This window comes from Equus quagga, chromosome 13 (assembly GCF_021613505.1).
Source record: "Equus quagga isolate Etosha38 chromosome 13, UCLA_HA_Equagga_1.0, whole genome shotgun sequence".
Classification (NCBI taxonomy): Eukaryota; Metazoa; Chordata; class Mammalia; order Perissodactyla; family Equidae; genus Equus; species Equus quagga.
The window spans coordinates 37,332,915-37,351,021 of NC_060279.1; the positions used below are offsets into that span (position 1 = coordinate 37,332,915).

Below are 18,107 nucleotides of genomic sequence, written 5' to 3' on the forward strand. Positions count from 1 at the left end.
GGGGGGGTGGTGGTTGAGTCTGGGGGTGCTGCTTTGAGGAGGGAAAAGGGGGACTTGCTTGTTGTCTCGCCCGCCGGGTGGGGAGGGGCGGGCCCCCCCCCCCCCCCCCCCCCCCCCCGTTCCTGAGTCTGAAGGCCCACCTTCGAAAGACAAAGAGGAGCATCTCAAGTGACAGCACCAGGGAAGGGGCTGCTTGGCTCGGGGACAGGAGGAGGGACCGAATGGCCTCGGGTGAGAGCCTGCAGAGTCTGTGATCTGAAGCAGAGGAAAAGATGGTCGTTTCTGATTCTCCTCTCCCAGTCCTAAGATCCCAATCCACCCTTCTCCTCTCTCCCCTCTCTTTCTAACTCAGCACCCCCACCTGCAGATCAGGTTTCTCTCTTCTCCCACTTTCCAGGAGCAGCAGACTCTGCCTCTGCTCCCCTACCCCTTCCCCAAGCCCCATTATTCCAGGGGCTCCCATGTGGACGTCCCTCCTGTAACCTAACTCGTGTTCCTCATGCTGTAGCATCTGTCCATCTTGCCCCACAAGGATGGACCCTGGGCCCCAGAGTCCCAGGTCCTAGAGGCCTCTTTCCCCCTTCAGCCTTCTCCTTTTCCAGTCACAAACTACCTCCCCCCGCAACCCTGGCCCCATTCACTCCCCCCACCCCCATGACTCAGCTGTGGCTCCAGAAATAAACCAAGGCAGGTGCCAGGGGGCCACTGTCGAGGAACCATCTCCCAGCAGCTGTGGGCTCAGCAGCTGACAGGCTGGGGCCCCAGGGTCCCAAGAAGGGTGACTGGGAGACTTCAGGGGTGGGGAGATGCCCCCCTGGCTCTGGCCCCTCCTGGGTCCTCTGGGACTCCATCCTCCCTGCTGAGGACAGACACCCCTTGCTGTCACCCTCCCTCAGCACCCTCGGACCCCCTCCCTTCCCCGTCTCCCCCTCCTCACCTCTCCTCCATCTTCCTCCTCCTTTTCTCCCTCCTCCTTGGCCCCTTCCCAACTTCTGAATCCCTTGGGCTCTCCTGGATTCTTTCCTTTTCTATTCAACTCATTTGCCAGGAACTTATATGTCAGCAGGAACTTCAGCTCACCTTGAGGGGGAAACTGAGGCACAGAGACGTCCCTTGCCAATGATACTAGAGTTCCTAGGTGCTGCTTGGGGTCCATAGAACATGGGCCAGGGGGCTGGGGGCTGCTCCCCTTATGTTCCAGTCCAAAGCGGTCAACAGCCTTCCCTCTGTCAACAAGCTATCTAAAGACTAAGGAAGAACCGCGGGGAAATAAACACAGAGGCCGCAAGATCCACCCACTCAGACAATTAACTGGAGTCCAGAGTCTCTCGGTGGGGGGGAGTTTCCTCACATCCTTCTCCTTTCTCCCTCTTTTCTTTTCTCTCCCCTCCTTCCCAAATCCTTCCTCATGCTCTGCCCCTGAATCTTTCCATTCTCCCTTCCCAGGAGGGAGTAGACTGCTTGCAGCCAGCAGAGTGGAAGTTAGATCTCAGGAAGGACCTCCAGTCTGGGGAATGGAGGAAACTGATCAGCTGGCGGGGAGGGAGTGTGGGTCCTCCCTCCAGGCAGGGCTCTGACTGCAGCCCCCAGAGAAAGCCCTCGCACCCATGGGTTTTGACAGGCAGAGCATTTTTGGAAGTCTTTGGGAGCTGCTGTGTCCCGGCAGGCAGCCAGAACAATGGGGCCCTTTCTCTCCCTGTGCAGGAGACAGGCCCACAGACAGGGCCTCCGGGCAGGGACAAAGGCCCCAGTGAGGTCAGGGCAGTGATCTGGGAGTTGGGGGTGGGGAGTTGGGGGAGCAGTGGGGAGGCGGGGTGTGAGTCAGGGCAGCCTGGGAGGGAAGCTGGGGACCCTGGTAGACGGAGGACCTGGGGAAGGCCCACTCCCTGGGCTAGCCAGGCAGCCCCTGACTCTCAGCCTGGACCTCCCTTCCCCACTTACACCCAAACACTCCCTGACCTCCCTCCTCCCCAGAGGACAGGGAACCCTGTGGGGCGACCCCCTTGTGGACACATGGGAAAGAGGCTGAGAGCTTAACCACATATCCAGAGGCTGGCCAGGGCTGGGCTCGTGGTCAGGTGTGTGCTGTGCCCGGAGGCAGAGGCAGACACAGGTGGACCCCTAATCTAGCTCACAAAGAGATGGGCTGACCCTCCGTGAGGGGCCAGTTCCCCTCCCCAGGCCAAGACAGGCCCCATCCCCAACCACCACCACAACACACACTGGGCCAGGGGTTAGATTCTGTGCAGGGTGCTGAGTCATCTCTGGACCAGTTCCCCCTTCCCCAGGAAGCCCAACAAAGCCAGGAGAAGGCTTCCGTTTCCGGCGGCCCTGCCGAAGCAGCCCAGCAGGTGCTGGGGAGCAGGGAAAGGATTGTAGTTCCAGCCCTATATCAACCCCTGGAATTCTCCTCATCCACGGATCTGAGAAGATGGTGGACCCCTGCCTACTGCTGTGGGGAGATTTAGTGAGAAACACTGATGACAGGACCGGGAAACCAAGGCCCCTTCCAGCTCACCACCAGAGTCTCTCTGGGAAATTCAACCTGCCATCCAAACTCCATCTCTGTGAGGGTATGTTTCTCAGAGTACCTTCCTTAAGAACCCGAGGACAGACACTGCCCCCTCCTCAGCCTTCTCCTCTTCAGGCCTTCCCTTGAAAGGCCTACCTTGGTCTTGCCCCACTTAGAATTCCAGCTAAATGTTCCGACATCCCTAAAAGTGCAATGAGTGGGCAATCGCAGGGTAATACAGGATAAAGCCGGGGTCTTCTCTGGCCCCAGGATCATCCTCTTCCTATAGCTCCTTAAGAAACAGTCCCGCTCCCGAGCCACGCTGTCTGGGTTATGTGGGGAGGACAGAGGTGGGACAGGTGAACCCTGAGGTGAGGAGAGGAATGGTGGTGGTAGGTGGTAAGTGGGTCTGGGAGGTCAGTGCTGGTATCTCAGAGACAAGTTGGTTTGGGGTTTACATACAGGGTGGAGAAGGGCCAGGAGCTGGGCAGGGGTGGCCTGAGAAAGCCCCTCTCCCTGTCTTCCCCCCCGTCTCTGGGTTTCTCCCTGTCACTCTCAGCCTTTTGCTCCTCTGGATCTGTCTCCCTGTCTCTCAGATTTACCAGGTTTTACCGGCTTCTAGGGGAAAAAAATAAGAATCGCCCATGTGGCTGAAAGTGGTCTAACAGTGGGCACAGTCAGGAGTGTGTACCTATGACAATGTGCACATGTGTGTGCGTGTGTGTGACCCAGTGTGGTTAAGTGTGAGGATCTGCAGCAATAAGATTCACCCTCCATCATGAAGACAGATGACATCTTGACACACACTTTTCCCATAAGGCACAATAAGGCACAATCTGTGCACTGCGATGAGGTACACACACACACACACACACACACCCCTCCCTCCCCAGTCATTCTCTCTCCAGTTCTCAGTGACCTCATCATCTCAACCTCCGCTGACTCACAGCCCCCTGGGCCAGCTCAGCCTGGCCGGAAGTCTTACCCTCCCCTCGACAGCCAGCCACCCCGCCTTCCCCGCCCCGGGAACTCGGCAAGAAAGACCGCGGCGCCCCCTGGCGGTATCCTGGAACTCCTCCCGCTCCTTCCGCCGGTCCCCACTCACGCACGCGCACACGGCATTCTCAGGCCATCGTGCCTGTGTGAGCAGCGCCCTCTGCTGGCCACAGCCTATGAGACCCACAGGTCGCTCCCAGCCCACGGCAGGGCTGGGGACCTCTCCCCTGCCCTTCTCTTGTTTGCCCATTCCCGCACCTCTGCCTTCTGCTGGAAGTAAGCCCTCCTCCAGTCTAACTCGCAGACCTGCCTTCCCTTCACCCTCACCCCTTAAGAGAAAACCCCCTTGGGAGCCTCACAACCAGGACACCAAGGCAGCCACCTCTCTGCCTTCCTCCCTGGGTCCTCCGCCTCCTCCCTCCCCAGACTGAACTGGTCTAAGTCTGCTTGACTGGGCGCTCCGAGCACTCCAGCTCCCCCTTCCAAACAGCCTGATGCTGTTCCCCAACCCCCATGGGCTCCTTCGTTGATGCTTATTGGGCAGCTGTTCTGTGCCAGGCACTGTTCTGTCCACTGACATCTTGGGGACTTCTCTGACCTTCAGAAGCTAATAAACACAGAAGGCCTATTTATCCTGTGAGGCCTGGCCCAACCCCACTTTTCACTCTCTTTCAAACACAGAAGCATCAGACTTGCTTGGGCTCAAATGCAGCTTTATTTCCTGCTGGCTTTACAGGTCCTTCATCCTGCGAACTCATTCCCTTGGAAAACTGAGGATGAGTGGGCACAGCGCCCCCCAGGGGAATGGATAGGACAGGATGGCTGGCAAGGAGAGGGCAGTAGAGGCACTTAGGGACTTTCCTGAGGCCCTGAGGGAAAAACCTGATGCCCAGGGGAGGGGTGAGAGGGCCTAGGCGGGGCTGGAGCTGCCCAGTCATTTCCCAAAAGCCCCTCCAGGCACTACCACCTGGACTTCAGCTCCACCCCTCTCATGGTGTCACTTCCTGTGGTGGGAAGAGCACAGGTTTGAGGGAGGGTTGTGGGGAGAGGGCAGTGCTGGGGGCAGCAGTGGTCAAGGCCTTGCCCCTTAGGGACCTGGAGCAGGACTGGAAGGGGGAGTCAACAGCGCCTTCCAGTGCCCCAGTAGCCTCCCCTGATGTCCTTCTGGGGCCTTCACTAGGCGCAGAGCTCGAGCCTGGGGAAGACACACACACTCACTCTCCAGCCTTGGCTCCTGCTCCTTGTCTCTCTTCTCAGAGGCTGCCCTCTGGTGTTCTTGCTCCTTGACCCCTGACCTCATCAAAACACTTGCCCTGGCTCAGCCCTTAAGAGCCCAGTTCTCAGATATCAGCACTGAAGGGGACATCAGAGCATCCAGTCCACCTCCTTCTCTTTGCCCCAGAAAGGGGCAGTGATTACTCCAAGGTCACACAGCCAGTGACTGGCAGAGCTAGGATTGGAGTCCAGGGCTACATTGGCTAGTCCCACCCCCCCTCACCCCTGCCTCCTCCTGGTACTCACAGGCCTGCGGGGCACACAGGAGATCTGGGGGGGCTCCCAGAGACCATTTTCCTGGCAGCGGATCAGTGGCAGGTTTCGCTGGGCCAGCCCCTCCCGGCACCGGTAACGGAGCACCGTGTCCACCTCATAGCGCAGCCGTGGGCGGCCAAACACTTGAGCCAGGGGCAGTTCCGGTGGAGGCCCACAGGACACTGCAGGGGGGACACAGTCAGGAACTCGGAGCCTGGCTCTGTGGGTGACAGTTCCCAGAATCCGGATGAGGTGAGGAGTGGGCCACAACTTGACACAAAAAAGAGCTCCGAGTGGACCCACCTAATTTGTTATCCCTCCCATGCCCAAGGCCTAGGATGCATTTCTGACTCCTCTGTGCAGCTTTGCATCCTCCTTCTATACACGTGCCCTTTCCTGGGTCCCCCATGTCCTTGCCTCCTCCCCCTTGCCCGCCCTCACCCAGCCCCATCTTGCAGGTGTAGGACAGGTGGTAGTTGCAGGGCACATCACTCCATTGTCCCTGATCATGCCACACCATGACCACGCAGTTCTCTCCGGACAGGAAGTAGCTGTCAGGCTGCCCAGGGTTCCAGTTCTCATATAGCTGGGGGGCGGGGGCAGAGGAGGTGGTCAGGAGCTCCAGCACCAGGAGAACTGGGAGGAACCCACCTAGAGGACCTGAGGAGGAGGAGGGGTACCAGGAGAAAGAAGGCTAGGGGAGTGGGGAGTGGGGCCCCCCTTCTGGGAAAGGGAAAGGAGAAGTCAGGGGCTTTGGGGGAGAGATAATGGGAACCAGGGAGAAGAGGGAAAGGCGTGGGAAAGGGAAGGGGCCAGAAACAGGAAGAGAGGAAGGGATGGGGTCCCTGGAGGGGGTGGCAGCAGTGCTTCCAAGAAGCGACCTCAACAGCGTGAGGGGCAGCTGGGGCTTCTCACCAGGGGGACGCCGTCTGACCACAGGAAATCGCCTTCGATGGTCCTGTCGTTGAGTCCGATCCACTGGTACTCCCGGTATCGATCTGGGGAAGAACGGCAGGGGAGACGGAGGTTGCAATGAGCTCCACTGCCAGCAGATGGCGGCCATTCCCTGTCTGGGGGTGACGGCCGGGGAAGTCCTGCCGCAAGCCAAACCTGCGCTTCCCGGTATTCTTATCCCTCCCTCCAACCCTTGCACACGAGCCGGGTGGAAGGCATGGGCGTGGGGGGTGAGGGAAAAAGAAAAATATCACCAGGGCTAGAAAAGGGAGACTCTGGAAAAAGAGTAAAAACTTTGAACGAGGCCAGAGTCAGGGAAAGCAGATGGAGGTCGGAGGCGGCGAGGAACTGAAGTTGGGACCCCTGAGCAACCGCGGCCTGATGCAGGTGTATTTCCTGAGCGAACCTCAGCCCTCCGCTGCCAGAAGCCCCGCTACGCACGTGTGGAGCGGGAAGGAGGGAGAGAGAAAGGAAAAGTGAATGAATGAGGTAAACCAAGTAAGGACTACCTGAATTAATAAGGGAGTTAATTAACACACTCATTAGTTAATTGATTGAGTAATTGATTGAGTGAGTGCGTGAGAGAGAGCAGATGACAGGAGTCCCCTCCCTCCCGGTCCCCAGCCCACTGTTGATGAAGTCCTGTTCCTCGGGCGTGCTGATGCTGGTGAGGTGCGCGCCGTACATCCGGCACTGGGTCTCTGCCTCCTCCCAGCTCCTTCGTGTAGAAAAATGCTTGTAGCAGGCGCCCTGGAAGGCGTCCCAGCCGGGGCTGCAGAAGCGGAGGCCTGGGGCAAGGAAGGGCGGGCAACTTAGGCGGGAGGCCGGGAACCCAGAGGCCCGGTTCCCTGGTAGGAACTGGGCTCCTCCCACCATCGAAGCCCCAGGGGCCGGACTAAGGGCAGGAGGACGGTCCCAAAGAGCTACTAAGCAATGAGGGGCCAGGAGGAGCCTGGAGGAGCCCTGGTGCAGGGCCTGATGCCTTCCTTCCCTGAGCGACAGGGACCAAGGTGAGGGCTGGCAGGCCTGCCTGGGTCTCTGCATTCCTCTATCCTAAAGAAGAGCTGTACCCTCCTCTCTTCCCAAGAGAATGGAAACTGGCATGAACTGCCTGCCTGTCAGATGCTAGGAGAATGCTAAGCACTCCTTTCATACGGACCGCCTGAGAGAGGCATTTTCAGTTCCACTTAAGAGATGAGGAAATTGAGGATAGGGCTCAGAGAGGTTATATGATTTGCCTAAAAAGGGGATTCACTAATGACAAGGCCAAAACCAGCGCCCCTCCTCCCCCCTCTGGAATTAGTATGTTGTGGTTGGGTCCAGGCTTCAGATCCCCCCCTCTCCCCCGCCGCCTCGCAGCACACTCACCAACATCGCACAGGTCCCCCCCATAGCCAGGCAAACATAGGCAGCGGACCCCTTCCTCCTCCTCCACGCATGTCCCCCCATTGTGGCATGGGCTGGGGACACAGTCACCTGAGATGGGGAGAGAAGTGAGGTGGGGGGTAGCAGGGGAGCCTGAGTCCTCCAGGAGAAGAGAGGGTTCAGAGAGTCCCTGGCCCTGACCCCCTTGTCCTGGGAGCCGTCATAGCACCCTAAAAGTTCACCCTGGGGCCTGCCTCTGGTCAGAGCCCAGCCCTGAGCTCTGAGTTTCTGCTCCCTCCCCATCCCCCCCAGCATTGGCTCAGCCCATGCTGGCCATCTTCATGCCCACCATCGTGGGCCTAGCCTAACGGGCTGGAGGGAAGTGGCCAGGAAGGCCCTCAGGACCCAACCCTACCAAGGGGAAAGAAACTGGCTTGTCAGTCATGAGACCTGGATTTTCATCTGGCTCCTGGCTCTGCTGGGTGATGTCAGGCAGGTCACTTTACCTCTCTAGGAGTGTAGTCCCCCACCCCCTTGTCTTTGTGCCAGGTCCCAGCAGTTCCATACAGTCTGGGTGGGCTGCGTGTAAGAGGAGGAGGGGAGAGTCAGCACAGCAGAGTGAGGTGTGGCCTGCCCTTTACTGCTCCGGGACCGATGTTGGGGGGCTTTTAGTGGGGGCTGACCATTCCTCCTGCTGTCCACTGGGCAGAGTCAGCCCCAGAGGCTGTTAGTGTAGACCAACGCACCTCCCCCCCTTTATGCCCTACCCTCTCCCCTGGCTCAGGAATAAAGCTGCAGTGGCTCCCACTGTCCTGCAGTGCTGGCCCCACACACTCTCTCAATATCATCCAATCTCCTTTCTCCCCTTCTTATCTCCCTAGACTCTTCCCCTTTACCAGGCTCCCCTTTCCCCCTCTGCTTCAGGCCTTCTGCAGGTTGGCCAGCCTAGAAACCCCTCTGATCCATCTCACTCCCTCTTTCTGGCTCCTCCTCCTCCAGGCAGTCTTCTTAGACTAACATGCTACCCTGAAGGCCTGCAATCTGCTGTCTGGATCCAGCTCCGTCTGGCCAGGCCAGCTGCCTTCTCTGGACTCTCTCTAGATCCCGAGGTGGGAGATGGCTGCTTTGGCTGGGCCTGGGTGCTGGAGGGTCTGTCAGATTCTACTCCTTTCCAGTCCAGATGACCCAGAGAAAGATGGTCCCAGAGACTGATGGCACAGGTCAGGGCACTCAGCCCGGGGCAGTAAACCAGCCCTGGGCAGGACCCTTCTGACCGCACCATCCACCCCTAGCAGCCAAGGCCAAGGCCCGCAGTGCTTCCCTCTGGCCAGAGATCCCACTGCGTGGTGGGGAGCAGAGCAGAGGTGGGGGGAGGAGAAGCTGGAGTTGATTCAAAGAATTTTGCTGGGATGACCTAGCTGCTTTGGGTAAAATGAATCAGCTGTTTCAGCACCACATCCCCTGTCATCTCCCCTCCTGCCAGTAGTTTCTTTGGGGCTGGTAGTGCTACCCCCCAAGGCAAAGTGGGGAGGAGAGTATTTTATTTAACCCTTTAAGCACCAGGCCCCACAGAGGGTAGGAGTCCTGAAGCCCCCTCCCATTCTTCATGCTTTCCTGCTCCTCCTGACGTCCTCTCTGTTCCTCTCTCCAACCCTCCAACACTGGGGGACAAAGACTCTCAAACTTGGTCGCTGGTTCCCCACCCAGGCCATAGGCGCCTCCCCCGGCTGTGGGTGGCAGAACCTGAACCAGGACAGGCAGAGTAGGGGAAGGAACGCCTCTTGTGACTTTCTGGTCTTCCTCCCTCCCCGTCTTTGGGGCAACTACCATATACAACCAGAGAGTTTTTCCTCCCCTCCTACTGCAGTAGCAGGCCAGAGGACCTCCCCTCATCCTCCAGGTGGGTAACTAAGATGCTGCAGATACTTCCAATGATGCTCCACGCCCCACGCAGTGCTGAACTCCAAGGCCAGCTGGGCAGGGAGCCAACAGTTGAAATGGGTGAGCCTGATCGTGATGCGGGGGCCCCTAGCCCACCCTGGACCATCTAGAGGAGGGGGTCCTGGGGCTGGGAGGATCCCAGCCTTCTCTAGAGGCCTCCACTGGGGAAGCTCAACTTTCCAGGAGTAGGCAGGGCTTCTCTCAGACCCCAGAACCTAACTCCCCACTCCCCTCCCTCCACCTTCCCTCTCCATCCTTGCCTCCTGATTTGTGTCTTCTCCAGCACTAGGGACTTGGAGATTCTTTGAGAGCCTTTGGGTTCAGGGAGGATGAAACCATTCTTCTTAGAGGGTGGGGGTGGTCAGTAGTGCAGGGGTTAGTGGAGGAGGGGGAGGCTGCAGGCAGTGGGATAAAAGTTAGAGAGATCCCCCTGCTGAGATGCAGGGACAGGGCAGAGCCTGAGGTACCTAGATGCCAGGGAATGGCCTCTATGTGAAGAGGGACTTTCTTGGTCGCTGTTCTGTATGTGTGGCTCTATGTGGGAGCCATCAAGACGGATCAGGAATGAATACAAACGCACACACAAGCATGCCCAGGCTGCGCAGGTTTCTCCCCATCAGGAGTGAGGGACTACAACTCCCAGCCCTCCAGCAGACTGACAGACAATGACTTCCCTGGGGTAACGTGTACAGTCAGACTTGGGATCTCAGCAGTCAGGAAGGAGAGTGGAGACAGGCCTGAGGAGGAGAGGATGAGGGAACAGCAAGGGGCTGTTAGACAGCTAGGACAGGAAAGGGTGCCAGCTGGAGATGACAGAGGAAGAGGCAAAGAGAAAGAGAGAGAGAGGGAGAGACAGTGCCAAAGAGAAGCATCAAAGAGCTACCCATGACACAAATCCATGGAATGAAAGGGCAGACAGCTGGGATGGAGACAGAGGGTGCCAGAGTTTTGGTTATAAAGCAGTTTAATAGAGATTTATTTCCAAGGTTTGTTTTCCATGAAACAGTCAAAAAAAAATACTTCACAGAAGTAGTTGCTTAAGGCTCTGTGGGGATAAGGACTCTCCTGGACCCCAGAGGTCGAGGGGCAGGGATGGAATTCCAGGCTCCCCTGATGTCAGCAGGAGGCCTCTGAAGGGGATGGATGGCACACAGGAGGGGGGAAGGGAGCAGTGGAAGAGGGGCCTGGGCCCTGAAGAGTGCCATAGGCGACAAGGGCACCCTATTGCCCAGGTATGAGGGTGCTCTGTGAGGCCAGTGAGATGAGTCACAGGTGGAGAGCCCTCCCCTCCAGCTCCCACCTCCTAGCCCGAGGGTAGGAAAGAGTCCCAGGTGGTCAGTGGTGGGGCTGGGGTCACAGGGGGGAGGGTTTCAGAAACAGGGAGAGGGTCACAGGCTGGGAGTCATGGAATTGGGGGTCACAGGGTGAGGAATCAGAGAGCTGGGATGGAAGTCACAAGGTAGGGTATCCAAGATTGGAGACCCACAGGTAGCGGTGGGCAGGAGAATGAAGGCAAACGACAGGAGAGGCTGGGGCAATGGTGGGTTAAAGGGCTACAGGTCAGGTGGTCCAGAGCTGCAGGGGGAGCAAAAGGAGGAGGAGAAAGAGGGAAGTTGAGCCTTGTGCGAAGTTACCTGATGAGGGGGCCACGGCCACTCCACCGCGGCTGGCGCTGTCAGTGGGCAGCACTGGCTGGGCCTGCACTGAGGTCCCCGCTGGGACAGTTCTTCCAGAATTCTCTTCGGAGGGGGCCTCCAGCTCCCTGGTACCCTCAGGGGCTTGTGTGGCTGGAAGCAGGGCAGGGGCATCCTCGGAGCTCCCTGTCTCCTCACTCTCTCCTCGAGGGACCCCAGACAGCTCGAGACCCCCAGTCTCCTCCCCCACCTCTCTCGCCCCATCTGGAGTGGAAGGTGGTGCAGATGCCAGGTTCCCCTCCCTGGGAGTGAGCAGAGTCTCAGCGGGTGGTCCAAGGACACCTGGAGGCCTGGAAGCCTCTGGCTCTCCATCAGGAGGTGGTGATGCACCAGGCTGTAGGACCGCCCTCGCTGGCGGGGATGCCTGGGAGACGGACTCCTCTAGGGCCAGCTCAGTGGTGAGAGAGGCCTCTGGTTCTGGGCTGCTGAGCTCGTTGGGCCAGGCCCACAGGGCGTCATGCTCCACCTCCTCCTCTTCTTCCTCCTGGTCTTTGTCTTCTTCATCCTTGTTTTTCTCTTCTTCCTCCAACGCCTCACCTTCCTCTTCTGAGGACCCCAGCGGAGGTACCATGGATTGGGTTTCAAATTCTAGGCAAAGCACAGATGGTTCAGCACCAGGGACAGCACTCACCAGAGGATAGGCAGAAGGAAGGGGAAGGGGAGGAAGACAGGGCTGGGGACGGTGAGGCCCTCCCCAGGGGGAGGCAAGAGCCTGCCCTGGGGAGAGGTTGTCTTTGCTCCACATCAAAAGAACTTCACCTTGAGCTACAATGTTGATGCAACATTTGGGAAGGCTCTGTGAGCTCTCACTAGCCCAGGAATACACGGTCTTGCATCTCCCTCTCCTAGTCTGTTAAAATGCTCTAGTCTATTTTAGGCAGGTGAGGGGGAAGAGGGACCAAAGAAAGGAAGACCCTCCTTCCCTGGGGCAGCTCCTTAGTCCAAGCATCTCCAGATCCAGAGAGTTGGGAGTGGAATTTGCTGGAAAGGCAAAGGGTGGGAAAGGGGCAGGAGAGATGCCCTGTACCACCGAGCTGCTGAGAAAGGATAGGGCAGAGTCATGCTGGCCATAACCCCAGCATCAACCTGGGCTTACACCTTCTGCCCCCAGTTTCTCTCAGGTTGAGACATCCCCAGGATAATGGATTCGAGTTACCTAGGAGGGTCCTAGGAGCCTCCGCTGGGTCTTCTGGAGTGGAGCTTCCACCTCCTCCATCCTCCATGATGGGAATGGAGTAGATGGCTCCACGGGACTCGCTCTCCACAGCTTCCCGAGGCAGCTGCAGTTCCTCCAGAGTCTCTGTCACTGTCACAATGGCCTCCAGCCGATCAGAGGCTGGGTCAGAGACTGGGTTGTAGTCCTCAGGGATGGCAGAGGGCTGGGCAGAGTCTGTGGGGGAAGGAAAGTGCCAGGGGGAGGTTAAATCGGTGGCCCTGCCCTCCCAGGTCACAGCCTGCATGTGAAGGCTCTGGGTTAGGCTCAGAGATCAAAGAATCCTCTCCATTCTCTCACGCCTTCCCTGTGGAGCACCCACGGGCCCAGGAAGCACCCCAGGACATCGTCACTCATTCCTCAAGCATTAATCAAGTGCCTACTATGTGCCATGCCAAGCATTCTCCTGGACACTGAGGATATAGTGGAGAGCAAAACAGCAAGCTTCCTGCCCTCAAGGGAATTTATATTTTAGATAAAGGTAATAAACAAACATATTATCTGTTACCATAGAAAGAAAAATTAAGCAGAGTAAGGAGAGAGGATGGGAAGTACTACTTTAGATAGAGTGGTCAGGAAAGGCTCAGGGCAGAGATATTCTTTGAGTAAGGGAATAAAGACAGAAGGATGCACAGAATGGCCTCAGCACTTTGAGACCCTAAGCTTGGGGCAAGGGATGAGGGGTCCCAGTCATCCTAAAACTTTAGAAACGGAAGGCGACAGGCTGCCATCACCAGAGGAGAGCTGAAGGGTAGAGCACAGGAAGAGCTTTCAACAGCTCCCACCTGAGGATCTAAGGAAGGGGCCACCCATCCTTTCGGGTTCTGCTTCCTTCAAATAACCAGTTTTAGAATGGATTACCTTGTCTCTCGGGAAGTGAACCAAGAGCAGAAAACCAATGAAGTAAAGGCGAAATTGGGCTAAGAAAAGCCTTGAGGGCCGTCTGCGCTCAGCCAGCCGAGCCAGGACAGCACGTCCTGCCCTCATCACCTGCTCCAAGAGCCTTGTCATCCCAGACAAGCAAGCCTGCGCCCTTGCTGCCTCTGTCTCCACCTGCTCCCAACCACAGTCATCCTCTCCTCTCCCACTCCTCTTTGTTCAGTTCCTCCTTCCATTTCTTCCCAGAACAGTACTTGGCACATAATTATAATCAGTGCATAGAAGTGTTAACTATTACAATTATCATCATCATCATTATCTCTGTTCCAGTTAGCCTTTCCAGATGGACCTGTTTTCCTACAGACTTCACTTCCCCACCCCTCCCAGTCCTAGGCCACAGATATCTGGAAATCTCAGTGGAAGTAATGCTTTTCTCTCGGTCTTTCCTCATGCTGGGAGTGAGGCGTCTTGTCCTCCCTCAGATGAGGGCTCCCATGGCAGAAGCTGTGTCTTCTGCCTTCAAGTAGGGGCTCCCTGAGGGCAGAAGCTGTCTTCTCCTCCCATTTCTGCCTCCAGCCCTTGTTCCAGTAATGCAGGCTCACAACTGGGGCAAGGACCCAGACACTCCAAGGCAATGCCTCCCTGAGTGTCAGTCACCCTTGACCTGGGCCCTGTGCCTCTGGGAGTCCCAGGCACTTCCTCCCCTCCAGCTCCCAAAAATAAGATACGGGCAGGAAGCCATTTCTACATCCAACTGTCCTTGCGGACCTGATCCCTGTGGAGCAAATTGTGTCTGTCCTTCAACTTTTGGTGGTTAAAGATCTGACACCTTCAAGCTGAAGGTTCTGGAAACCCCTCTGAGGGTTCTTGAGGGCATTTGGTTAACTGGAGCAAATCATTTACTGGATTCAGAAAATGCCGGTCACCTCTGCTCTGCTAATGAGCTAACCAGAAATGGAAACATATTTGGCAGCCCAATATGGGAAAGGCAGCTTTGAAATGGAAGGGACAAGTCGTGGACTACTGATGTGGAGTAGTGGAGGCAGGCGAGGAAATGCAGAGAAGTGAGCACTCCTTGAGGCCACATCGCCCAAGCCCGAGGGCATGACCGGAATTAGAACCCTAGGTGACAAGCTGAGCATCACCCAAGACTCCTTCAGGCAAATGGCAAAGACTTGAGAGAAATTGGTCCGACCTGGGGTGGGACTTCAGGGCTGGGCTCTCCCTCTCTGAGGGGTCTCAGCCTCTGCGGGCAGGTGGGCTCACCTCGGAAGCAGTAGACGTTGAAGCGGCTGTGCTTGTTGGGAAAGCCCGTCTGGTTGGGGAAGAGGAAGAGAGTCTTGACACCAGGGAGGCCCCCACCACAGCGCTGGCTGGGTGTGACGATGGGGTAGCGCACACTGCCATCGGCTAGCCAGCCCGGGCTGCAGCGGTCCAGGCCACCATCCCAGGCTGCATACAGCTGGCCCGTCGTGGCAATCTCTGCACCCCGCTCCCGGCAGTATGCCCGTGCCTCCTCCAATGTCAGCTTGTCTGGAGGAGCACCCAGGAACAGCTCTCCTGGTGGGGAAGAGGAGGCCGGGTTACCAAGAAGTTGGTAGCCCCTTCCAGCCTGGGTTCTCATAGGGACCCTGGGCAAGCTTCTCTAGCCTCAGTCTCCTCATCCATGACATGGAGTCAACTACCCTATTTCAGAGGATCAAAGTGTTGATAGAACCTCGGGATGGAGACAATTGCTCAAAGGCTCCTGGCCCGACTTCCTCATTCTGCAAAGAAGGAAACTGAGGCCCAGAGATGCTAAGAAGTAGAGAGATGCACAGCACGCAGCAGCAGAGTCAAAACACAAACTGATTCTACCAACTGTCTGAGGCTTTGGCCACGAACTTGGCTCTGTGACAGGGTTTGGAGGGAGGGACACTGATTGTTTCTTTATCCCTGGCTGACCACTTAAACACATGAGGCATGATAAGGTCCAGCAGAGGCCCCAGGAGGACTGGTGGGCAGCAGTGGAGAGGGGTTCTCCCCCTGGGAACCTCTCACCCCCAATCACCATTGAGGTCTTCAGCATAACAGTAGACATCATAGAGGTCATCCGGGTCCACCACTCCGTAGTTCCGGACACCAGGGAAGCCGTCCATGTCTCCGTAACAGGCTTCTCGTGGCGTCTGGATGGGGTACCTGGGGAGGGAGGACAGATGCCTTCACCAGGGAGCCTTCTCATGGTGACCCTCCTGAACCACATGGCCTTTCGATGCAGCCAACTGTCCTCCCAGCTCTGCAGGGACACCCCTCCCCCTAGAGCAGGGCCCTCACCCACCCCTGGCAGACCAACCTCATTTCTAGAGGCAGGGAGCCCTGTGTGGCCAGCCTGAGGCAGCAGGCAGCCCCTGGCAGAACCCGAGGCCACAGCCACCTCAGAGATAACTAGAAACCCCTGGTCCACAGTCCCAGCCCACCTCACGGTCTGGTCAGACAACCAGCCAGCATCACATTGCTCATAGCCTCCGAGGTAGGCGGCGTAGAGCTGCTCGGGGGTGGCGATACGGGCTCCGATGCGGGCACAGGCCTCCTGTGCCCCAGTGAAGGAGAAGGCATAGCGGGCAGAGCCCTCGCGGTAGAGAAAGACGACCCCTGAGGGGCAGAGAGGATCCTGAGGCCTGATCGCCCAGCACACTGCCCTCCCCTCCCCCTCCTCGTCACTCCCTGGTACACAAAGGGTAAAGTCCAAATTGCGCTCACTCTACAGCATGAGGGGCTTAAGTTAGACTGTGGGTAGAATTTCCTCCACCTGAAGAGAGAAAGGAGGTAACAAAGGCCTGTATCTATTCACTCCTTTTGCAATTCAGTCTGTGCCTTCCAGGAGTATCTGCTTCCCCCTCAGGCTGTGGGCTCCCTGAGGACAGGAGTCCTCCCCTCCCTCTCTCTGAGACTCTCTCTCCATCCCTGCCCTCTCACCTTTGACCTTGACCTCCACGGCGTCGCTGCTGTCATCTATGCCGTGCTGGACCTCGCAGCGGTAGATGCCCGAATCGTTGGGCCGCAGCTCGCTCAGTGCCAGGGAGACATCCGTGAGCGACGCCGGGTAGGCAGGCAGCGCCACGCGGAACCGGTAGGCCTCGCTCACCTTGACGCGCAGCCCCCGGGCCACCAGCACCTCGGCCTCCCGGCCCCCGGACAGGAAGGTCCACTTGACCCGCGGAGAGCCCAGCACGGCGCGGCGGCTCGGCGGCGGCCGCAGGTAGTGCACGTGGCACGGGATGGTGAGCGCGCCGCCCAGCACGCCCTGCAGTGGCGCGTCGCCCGCGATGCGCACACGGAAGGCCCGGTCCTCTGTGGGCGGGCGGGGCGCGCTGGAACCTGGCGCCGCGGACCCGCCGAGACCCACCCCGGGCTTCCAAACCCCGCCCCAGGATCCCTCGGCCACGCCCTTGGATTTTCCTAACCCCGCCCCCAGGAAGTTGGGCGCCTAGCCAACCTACCAGGGTCCTGCAAGCCCACACCCGGGTCCCCCAGGCGCACCTCCTAAGGTCTCCAGACCCATCCCCGAAGTCTCCCAGTCAATTCCGCCTCCAGAATCTCCCAGTACCACCCAAGGATTCCTGGGCCTCATTCCAGGGTCTTCAACTCCGCCCCCTGGGTCCTCCAGCCCTCAGGACTTCTCCCAGCTCCACCCCTGTTCTGCCTTCCAGCCCCATTCATCCTGTCCCCAGGCTGCCCTCCCCCTCCTCGTTCACCTAGAGAATGGCAGCCCAGCACCTAGTGCCCCTCCCCATCCCTACCCCCAAGTTTCTGCGACCCTACTAGGGACCCACAACTCATCCCTTACTTCCGAGTGTCCCAGCCCAGACCCTTGCCCACAGTCCTCCCGATTCTGTCTCCTCCCTGGGTCCCCCAAGGCTGGATGGGGTTGGTTAGGGCCAAACAAGAGGCCAGCCCCTACCATAGAGGAGATGCAGGAGACAGACACAGCGACCTGGAGTTGGGTTGCTTACCTGAGCTGTCCGTTTCCAGGGCATCAGCGAAGGCTGCAGGGACCCGGGCCAGCGCTAGGGCTGCCAGCAGGCATAGGAATAGTGGGGCCATGCTGCAGGTTGATGGAAGGACTTGAGGAGGAAAGATGGTGTTAGACCTTAGGATGGACTTCCCCTGGCTCCCTGCATCCATGTGGGCTCACACATATCCTGACCCCAGAAGACCACTGCCTGGACCTCATCATTAACTCCCTGTTTCTGATCCTTGTCTCCCTGCCAAGGGATTCTTCTTCAGAGCTAAGACTTGGATCCTAGTCAACTTGCTGTGTGACTTAAGGCAAGTTACTTACCCTCTCTGAGCCTTTGTTCTATTACTTGTAAAAGAGCCCCATTACTGCCATCTCACAGGTTGTGATGTGGCTATGGGCTTTCAGAGTGCTTTATATCCTAAAAACCCTGTAAAAAATGCACAGCACCAGGCATACAGTAGGAACTCAATAAATGCTTATAGCATGAACAATGGGTGCTATTATACTCAGTGCCAGACTCCTTCCTTGAACCCAGAGATGACTCCTCCCACATACCCCTCAAACTTTCCCTTCCTGTCTTTCCCTCCCTGAGTACCATATCCACCTGGCCTCCTGGAGGCCACCTGGCCCCTAGGAGGGCCTCCTAGACTGAACCTGGGCAATGCACAACTTCGCTCCAGCCCAGCCCCTCCTCGACCCCCCCTCCCCAACATTACTTATAAGGAGACTTTTCTCTTTACTTCCCAGCATCCTTCCCCCCGCTCCCCAACTTGGCTGCCTCCTCCCTTCTTCTTCCCAGCCTTTCCTTTCTGCCTGGCACAAGCTTTCCCACCGGATCTCCTGGCTCAGAAACCAGCTGGGACAAAGCCCCTGTCTCTGCCAGTCTGGCCTCCATCCAGCCTAGGCTGAGGAGTGGGTTAAGGATGGGGGGTGAGAATACATAGGAGGGGCCATCTCCCTCCTACCCTTGGCTATCAGAAGCCCTGAGAACCCAGAATATTCCCCTTGAAGATCTCAAAACAC

At 57.8% G+C, this 18,107-nt stretch overlaps 1 protein-coding gene across 1 annotated transcript; it reads right to left on the reverse strand.

The window, feature by feature from the left end:
• Positions 1–4,223: 4,223 nt before the first annotated feature.
• On the reverse strand, positions 4,224–17,167 carry BCAN (brevican). Its single transcript, XM_046683424.1, has 13 exons — positions 17,077–17,167; positions 16,040–16,414; positions 15,541–15,715; positions 15,135–15,262; positions 14,351–14,644; positions 12,149–12,382; positions 10,933–11,580; positions 7,361–7,468; positions 6,622–6,780; positions 5,954–6,036; positions 5,480–5,624; positions 5,030–5,220; positions 4,224–4,703 (listed from the first exon to the last, which is right to left on the reverse strand). Exons 1-13 carry the CDS (start codon positions 17,165–17,167, stop codon positions 4,596–4,598), a joined length of 2,739 nt encoding a protein of 912 aa, XP_046539380.1. The 3' UTR covers positions 4,224–4,595.
• Positions 17,168–18,107: the final 940 nt, after the last annotated feature.